A 9,132-nucleotide genomic window follows, 5' to 3' on the forward strand; every position below is an offset into this window, starting at 1 on the left:
ATGGAATTAGGGAAAAAGAGGAAGAGTATAATTAAATTACTTGAAAATGTATGTATTAATGTAATGCATTAATTATGTAATTTGGCTATTAGGCAACATATTGCAGAATTTTATCTGACAAGGTAATAATAATGTTTAGAAGATATGGTATATCGTCTTATAATTTTTTATGATAGTTGTAATTTATAGATTGGAAGAAGGGAAGATATGGCATGTTATATGTGAGTGATGTATTCTACCTTATGTATTGTATTTATATTTCAAGGGAAAAAATAAAAAAAATAAAAAAATAAAAGGTGTCAGGCCCATTGGTGCTTTCACCAACACACCAGAAGGGCCAATCAGACCTGCAATATCCATAGATACATGTATAACAGCATCAGCCTGAATTTTGTAGCCATTTATTGGTCCAATGTTATACAAAGAAACATTTGAGTGGAACAAGCATAAGATTTTTTTATGCATCTTCAATGTTTAGACTTTAATTGATACGCTGCTGTTGGTCACCCGAACTCCATACCAGCCTTTCCAACCGACCGAGTCTTTACCGCTATGTGTAAACCTGATAAAACGCACTCCACGTCCATATTGTGAGAAGGTATAAGTCATCTGCAGAAAAATCAAAAGTCAATTATTCAATAAAACCACCCTAAATTATGAAGACTCCGTTAGTCCTGTAAAATCTGTAAATCTGTAAAAGCCATAAAATCCCTTAAGAAAATGGCACAAATGCATCTCTTCACCAATTTCGCTGCAAATTTTTTTCCCACTTCCTAGTACATGGCATGGAATATTAAATACCGTCACTATTTAGTGCAATTTGTTATTCAGAAAACAAGCCCCCTCACAGATATTTTACATGGAAAAATAATAAAGTTATGGATTTTTGAAGATGGGGAGTGAAAAAAGAAGACGCAAAAATGAAAAGGTGCCTGGTTGACGTCCACCAGGTGACGCTGCTGCGCTGAAGTCCGTCGTAGTTTAGTGGAGTTCACCATCCATTGCTGGGTGCAGGTAAGCGCGTGTCAAGCGACACATTTTTTTTTTAAATTTCGCACTTTTTCCGAATCTGTCGGGTTTTCCGATGGCCATGCCCCCACCATTTCCGTTGTGTGTATGCCGGGGCCGATGCTCCACAATCCGATCGTGTGTGCCAAAAACCCAGGGCAATTTGGCGCAAATTGGAAAAATTCTGTAAAACCCGACGAAAAAAAGTGTTTCTGCCCTTAGTAAATGACCCCCATTATGTGATAACAGCAGTTTATATATTAGCCATTGATCACCCACACTATATGTATGCTATCCTGTTATTATGTACCTGTACAGGCAGCATTATAATGAAATTACTCTTTGAGCTCATTTGTACCAAAAGGTGATAACTCCATCTCTGTGTACCATCACCTATGTTATGTTATTTGTAATTTTAATATAATTTTATAATTTATAATTAATAAAGATTTACATTTTATAATTTATGTGTTTTTGACATCCCGTCATCCATATTTTTATGGGAACATGTTTGGTTATACATAGACATGTTTAAAGGAAAACATTTATTGAAAAGTGGGCTACCCCCTTAATGAGGCTGGGCTTATGTGCTACTACATGTTGACTGATTGTGGACCACCTACTGTCAATTTATTGGTCTCTAAAGCCTTTGCTATGGTGTATTTATGGCACAGAGTGAAAAAATTATTAGCAGAGGAGCGGAGCGCGCCTAATGCCAATTTGCATGAAATATTATAAGGTTTTATGAACAAAAAAAGAGAAGTGCCTGCATCAGGGTTCCCTTAGCTAAATGTGAGTGTCAAAGGTTTATATTGAGCTGTTGTAAGTGGTAGATTTCCTTTAAGTCAGTGTACTGTGCATTGATTTTGTGAGAGAGGAAAAATATTAATTTGGTAGATCTTCCCCTCATCCTGCTTCTGTATGGTCCACACTATGATTACCTGCTTCCATGACCCATTTGTTTTTTCAGGAATACAGATGTTGCCACTGTTGTATTCACGGATGACTGCATGGTTGTCAGACAACAGCTGCACCTTCAGCTCATATGAACATCCGGCATCAGTTCTTGCTGCGTACCTGTAATCAGAATTTCTGCAATATATGACCAATATTACATCCCAAATGGCATCCAGGTTTTCCAAATTCTTAATGGTAAATTTTGTGTACGGATCCAACAGGGATCTATAATAGGCATCATACAGATTGTTACTCAGCACTACAAGACACACATCATCTTACCAGTCGCTGACCACAATGTTGGGTTGGGCATCTAATTGTTCCTCAGTATATCCTTCCCTAAGAAGATCAATCAATTGGCTTTTACTGCACAACCTGAGAAGAGAAGATCATATATGTGAGTTTTATGTGAACACTGTTCTCCATCCCCTGTTCATTGCCCAACACTGTTCTCCAACCCAATCTATTTTTAGGCTGACTTTGTGGTTAATGTGGACTAATGTGGACCATGCCTAATACCTAATTGTGGACTATACCTAATACTATGGGCTTATATTTTGTGAGACTTTAGCCCAGGGGTCTCAAACTCAATTTACCTGGGGGCCGTTGGAGGTAGATTCTGGGTAAGGCTGGGCCGCATCAAGTTTTCCACACAAAATGCGCTTAAAAAATATCATTATTCAGATTCAAATGTCACGGCGTCTCCCAGTGCAAGGAAAGCCCCAAGCTGGGAGACGTGTTTTCTCTATGAACGTGTCCTGTGCACCGAGGGGTCCCAAGCTCCTACCGCACTGAGCCCAGTCAGGGACACTCCATTCCCCCCCCCCCCCCCCACCCGGTACTTGCCTCCCCGTGTCCCTCCCATCGAAGAAGATGAAGTCGCCGCTCTGACCTGCACCAAGTGCGTTCAGAGCGGCGACTTCATCTTCTTCAAGTACCGGAGGGAAGGGGATTAACCGGTTACGGGCCCTTTCCTGTTTTTTCATGTCCATTTTTCACTCCCCACCTTCAAAAAACTATAACTTTTTTATTTTTACACGTAAAGAGCTGTGTGATGGATTGTTTTCTGCGTAACAAATTGCACTTCATAGTGATGGTATTAAATATTCCATGCCATGTACTCGGAAGCGGGAAAAAAATTCCAAATGCAATGAAAATGCATTTGCCATTTTCTTGTGGGCTTGGATATTACGTCTTTCACTGAGCGCCCCAAATGACATGTCTACTTTATTTTTTGGGTCGGTACGATTAAGGGGATACCAAATTTGTATAGGTTTTATAATGTTTTCATACATTTACAAAAATTAAAACCTACTGTACAAAAATATTTTTTTTTATTTTGCCAAATTCTGGCGCTAATAACTTTTTCATACTTTGGTGTACGGAGCTGTGGGTGCTGTCATTTTTTGCGAAATTTGATAATATGTTCAATGATATCATTTTTAGGACTGTACAACCTTTTGATCACTTTTTATAGATTTTTTTATATTTTTCAAAATGGCAAAAAAGTGCCATTTTCGAATTTGGGCGCTATTTTCCGTAACGGGGTTAAACGCACTGAAAAACTGTCATCATATTTTGATAGATCGGGCATTTTCGGACGCGTCGATACCTGATATGTTTATGATTTTTACTGTTTATTTATATTTATGTCAGTTCTAGGGAAAGGGGGGTGATTTGAAATTTTAGGTTTTTTTATTATTATTATTTTTTTTTAAACTTTTTTTTATTTTTATTTATACTATTTTTCAGACTCCCTAGGGTACTTTAACCCTAGGTTGTCTGATCGATCCTATCATATACTGCCATACTACAGTATGGCAGTATATGGAGATTTTCCTCCTCATTCATTACAATGTGCTATCAGCACATTGTAATGAAGGGGTTAAAAAGAAATAGCCTCGGGTCTTCGGAAGACCTGAGGCTACCATGGAGACGGATCTCCGCCCCCCGATGACGTCACGGGGAGCGGTGATCCCAGGTAAGATGGCGGCGCCCATGCGCCGCTATCTTTTTGAGGCTGCCGGCAGCTTTGTCGGCAGCCATCGCTGTGAAAGCACCCGCGATCGGTGCTAGCACCGATCGCGGGTGTTACCGGTAAGCCTTTGCTGCAATATGCAGAAAAGACTTACCGGCTATGGAGAGGGCTCAGCCCGTGAGCCCTCTCCATGCAGCGGGACCAGGTGGGGGCCGCAAAATATTGTCCCGCAGGCCGCAGTTGGCCCGCGGGCCGCGAGTTTGAGACCCCTGCTTTAGCCCAATATTAGAAGTGGCTGTGATAACCTACAATATTGAACAGAAATCTACAGTAAAAATCATAATTGTAATCTATTCTAGTTCTATGTCAGATACTTACAGAAAGGATGAAGCAAAGTACTTGGAGATCTCATCGCGTGGAAACGCCGCTCCACAGTCTCCTGGGAGCTCTTCTACTTTCCACCCATTTCCTCCATTCTGAACTTGTACCCAACGTCTTAGGTCCTCTATACCAGAAAATATACAAAATACACAAGAATAAACCTTGTTATACAGGCGGTCCCCTACTTAAGAACACCCGACTTGCAGACAACCTCTAGTTACAAAAGGACCTCTGGATGTGGGTACTTTACTGTACTTTAGCCCTAGGCTACAATAAACAGCTGTAACAGTTATTAAAGGTGTCTGATATTAAGCTTTAATGTTATTCCTGGATCTGATGACAATCCAACATTTTAAAATCCAATTGTCACAGAGACCAAAAAAAATTTGGCTGGGGATACAATTTTATAAAGAATAAAGTCCCGACTTACATACAAATTAAACTTAAGACCACACCTACAGAACCTATCGTGTATGTAACTGCCTGTATATCTTATCTTATTCTATACTGTAGATGAATTGGGTGACATGCAGCATTTTGTTCACCGAATATCATTCCAAACAATCTAGATTTGCAGACTCCTCAACTCTTGGCTCCTGCATTTGTGCTCTTGTACAGCTCCTCCCTCCTGCTCCTTCATAGAACTCACAGCCTGGTGAGCTGACATGAGTGAGGAAGAGAGGATCTGTACAGGAGCACAAAGGTGGGGCCAAAAGCTGAGCAGTCTGCAGCACAGACAAGTCACATGTTGTTTTTTTGAAATGCATCCAGACCAAAGCCCAACCCCAGGACTACACAGAGGATTCTGTCAGGGTGTAAGGTAAATTATAACACACAATTATATTTTAATGCAAATGCTTAGAGAAAGCAGAAGGCATATTTGCAATGAAAGTGTGATGGGCTTCTGCAACCTTTAGTGAAAATAAGGTCCTTGGTAATAGGTACCCTTTAAGAAAAAATTACATGCCTGTGGGTATATAATTAAACATTCATTCAATGTTATATGGCTTTATATGTAATTACCTTCACCACAGGGATTTTTTATCAGATTTCTCGCCATTTGAAGCTGCTCTTTGATACTGCGTTCGGCAACAACCTGTCAAAATAGTATAGTATGAAAGGGAAAAAAAAAATAATTTAAGTCCTTAAAGGGGTTATATGCAGCAAACTGATAAGTTGCCATAAATCCCACTAATCCAATGTAACAACATTATCAAATACTTTCTGTCGGCCATTAACAGCTTTGCTTGCTCATCTATACATCATGTGCCTGACATCACTCTCATTGGGGAGGCCAGAGGTCGCGCTCACATTTTTTCAGAAGGGTAATAGTACTCCTCTCACCATTTTTAAGGAGTATTTTTAGCCGAGGAGTAGTATAAAATTTTCAGTAATACAAATATATAACTACTAGTCATGTATAGTGTAAATGTCTATTTATACAAGAAAATTGTTACAGCCCCTGTTTTCTGTGCTTAAGTAGCCAATTGAGACCATTATAGTAATAAGACGAGGCTGGGGCTGACATCTGCCTCAGACTCCCCAGAGCGGGCTGGGCCTGGTGGCGGTCCAAGACTTCACACCTAAAGCAGGCTGGGGTTGATGCTGGCACCAGACCCTTCCTCCAGAGCAGGCTGGGACTGCTTAATTCCCCGAATATGCAAATTTCCTAAGAGGCTACTGGGCGTGGCGTAGTCAGAGCTGAGGCTACATGGCGCGGCTACTCCACGTCCCAGTAGCCTTTTGCATTCCGCCTACCCAGACATCTTCAGGGCGCAACTACTAGGAGCTGCGTGCACTTGTCTGCGGAGCAGGGTTCTGCGCATGTTCAGTAGCTCTGACTTCAGAGCCGAGGCTGCGTAGCCGGCTGCCTGCACTCTACCCTCTTTAGGAAACTTGCATATTGGGGGAAATAAAATTCATAAAAGTTCTGGACCACAAAAGAATTAGCCCTAAAAAGGGCTTTACTACTATATATTAGAAGAACCTGCCGCCGGATCTACCTTAATAGGTAGATCCGTGGTGGTAGGTTTCCTTTAAGGATGCAGCTTTTTTACATTCATTTTTCTCTCCCCCCTTCAAAACGTTTTAAATTTGCTTTGTTCAGAGCTGTGTGAGAGCTTATAGCACATACCACTGAGAGGCACTATTCCTCCTTTCTTTTTTTCACTTGATTTCTGATTTGGACATGGAACACCACATCTGAAAATTTAACGCACCCTAAATATGATTGCAGGTAGATTTTCTGCAATAATTATTTTCAATATTTTCAATAATATGAAATTGCAAACTTAATTTGCAATGTTATCCAACTGGTAATCTCTACTCACTGGTGCTCCTGTGCCATCTTCACAAAACTGAGTCTGACAGCATATTACCGCAGTTAAAATCTAAAGAAATAATCACTGAAAGTATGCAGGGAACCTGTCAGGAGAAATTGACCTACTAAACTACTACCAGTACGTCATTAAGCAACTGAGCAGTGGAGAGTTTAAACACTGAAGTCAAGCTTTCCTCACTTCAGAATGTCCTTTTCACTGTAATTTATGGTGCTGCATCCAGACACGTCACTTACCAGATCTCTTTTATTCTGAGGTGAGAAGAGCTTGACTTCAATGCTGAGCTCTCCGCCTCTGACTTTATACATCCAATTTACAACTCACTTTAAAGTTGATTTCCTGAATGATGCCACCACAATGAGCCATGAAAGAAACATCATCCCTTAATCTGCTTCACAACATACTGGTAATGGTTAATTAAGTCAATTTCTGATGACAGGTTCCCTTTAAAGTGTCAAAGCAAGCAACCATCTGGGTGTAAACCTACAGTGAACACATAAGATATAACGGATATCAAACTGGTACCTAGAAAAGTAGCCATGAGGACAAATTAATCTTTGCAAAAAGCTAAGCAAGTTAAGCTCAAAGAAAACATGAAATGTGAAACTCAGCTCTGCTACATCTGTACATAGAGTTATCTAATACTCAATCCTATCTGCAATTCCATCTAAGCTGCAAGCTCTACTCACTCAGGTCCCTCAGCAGCTGGTCACTGTAGAAGGATGGAGATGAAGGGTGTAAGGAGGTGCTTCTTGTGCCGTCTTGAAAACTCATAATTTATACTCTTCTGCCAATGATCCGGTAACGTGACACAGACCAAGCGTCCAATCCTGTCTCTGCACCATGCTGCAGAGAAGGCATCTGCGTGGGCGAGGTCCGGGGTGCATGTGGGCTCCTGATTGATCTATCACATTAATGAGATGATAAAAGACACTCACCAGCCTGGGGCTCCAACGACCATGCATGTTTTTTACCATAACATGTAAGCATTCCCTCCAGGGATCTAGTGCAGCTACTGAATTCATTGTTATTTTGTGCATATAGGATAAGAAAAAATATAGATACACTAGAGCGCCATTCCTAACTGCATTCCAGCCAAAGAGAGAAGTGAAAGCTGTCTTGATGTGATGGATAGGTAGCTTATAAGAGGCCAATATGGAGAGCAATATGGAGAACAAAAGTAAGGGTTAGCTTTATATAAAGGGAATCTGTCAACAGAAATTGATCAAATAAACCACTACCAGTATATTGTCAAGCAGCTAAACTCCATCCAGATCATGTTTTTTTCAAGGCCCTTCTTGGTGGCATAATCCAGTAAATCAACTCTGAAGTGAGATGTTAATTGGTTGTATAAAGTCATGTACGGAAGTCAAGCTCTCTTTTAGCAACCCCTTTGTATTTGATGCTCTAACGGGTTTTCCTGAAGTCTGGTGCATGATCTCAATTACATCATAGGGGGCATTCTGAGGCTGGGAGGGTCTGACATCAGTGGTAAACGCTCAGCCTACATTACTTTATACAACCATTTACATCTCACTTCAGAGATAATACAGGCAGTCCCCAGGTTACGTACAAGATAGGGTCCGGAGGTTTGTTCTTAAGTTGAATTTGTATGTAAGTCGAAACTGTATATTTTATAATTGATGTTCTAGACAATTTTTTTTTTCCTGTGATAATTGGAGTTTCAAAATTTTTTGCTGTAATGGGACCAAGGATTATCAATAAAGCTTCTTTACAGACACCTTACAGCTGATTATTGCAATCTGGGACTATAGTAAAGCATCCAGAGAGCTTCACCAAAGGTCATAGTGGGCAGAGGGGTCCGTCTGTAACTAGGGGTGGTCTGTAAGTCGGTTGTCCTTAAGTAGGGTACCACCTGTATACTAAAAAACACCACCACACTGGCACATGAAAAATACATAATGGGGCACATTTACTTACCCGGTCCTGACGCGATCCCCGATCCGGATTGTCCGACGAGGATGAAGTCCAGCGCGATTCACCAAGATTGTGCACCCGAGATCCTGCATGTGTCGCTTCCCTGCTGAGGTCACCTTCTTCTTCCCGGTGTATGTGAGTGCATGTCGACACAATTTGAGATGTTAAATCCCGCGTGTTGTCCGAATCTGTCGGATCGCCCTTCTAAATGCGGCGCACATCGGAAATCGGCGCATATTCCGACAATAGTGCGGTCTGCAGACCCTTAGTAAATAAGCCCCAATATGAAAGGTTTTAAGCTTCTGACAAAATTCTGGTAGTGGTTTGTTAGGTCAATTTCTGCTGAAAGGTTCCCTTTAAAGCATAGCTATATATATATATTTTTTTTTTCAATTGCTTTTTCCTCTGCGTTTTTTACTTCTGTATCAGTTTTAAATCAGCTTTAATTGGCATAAGCCACTAGTAGATCAGATAAGGAACCTGATAAAGTGTATAAAGAGTTAACTCTTTACAAACCATCCCTAGAGAGTC

General features: G+C 40.7%; 1 protein-coding gene across 1 annotated transcript; it reads right to left on the reverse strand.

Moving 5' to 3' along the window:
* Window positions 1-402: 402 nt before the first annotated feature.
* Window positions 403-7,436, reverse strand: LOC140065777 (F-box only protein 2-like). The gene is made up of 6 exons (XM_072113351.1): window positions 7,353-7,436; window positions 5,348-5,420; window positions 4,322-4,448; window positions 2,248-2,340; window positions 1,950-2,085; window positions 403-609 (listed from the first exon to the last, which is right to left on the reverse strand). Exons 2-6 carry the CDS (start codon window positions 5,382-5,384, stop codon window positions 475-477), a joined length of 528 nt encoding a protein of 175 aa, XP_071969452.1. The 5' UTR covers window positions 5,385-5,420; window positions 7,353-7,436; the 3' UTR covers window positions 403-474.
* Between the last annotated feature and the right edge of the window lie 1,696 nt (window positions 7,437-9,132).

This window comes from Engystomops pustulosus, chromosome 6 (assembly GCF_040894005.1).
Source record: "Engystomops pustulosus chromosome 6, aEngPut4.maternal, whole genome shotgun sequence".
In the NCBI taxonomy this organism is placed as follows: domain Eukaryota; kingdom Metazoa; phylum Chordata; class Amphibia; order Anura; family Leptodactylidae; genus Engystomops; species Engystomops pustulosus.

Excerpts from the sequence above, each read along its gene's own strand:
- LOC140065777 (XM_072113351.1), bottom strand. The coding sequence starts at position 5,384 with ATGGCGAGAAATCTGATAAAAAATCCCTGTGGTGAAG. Across the intron at positions 2,341-4,321 it reads TACTTTGCTTCATCCTTTCT|GTTGTGCAGTAAAAGCCAAT; the intron begins GTAAGTATCTGA and ends TTCTCTTCTCAG. Across the intron at positions 610-1,949 it reads CAAATGGGTCATGGAAGCAG|ATGACTTATACCTTCTCACA; the intron begins GTAATCATAGTG and ends ATTTTTCTGCAG.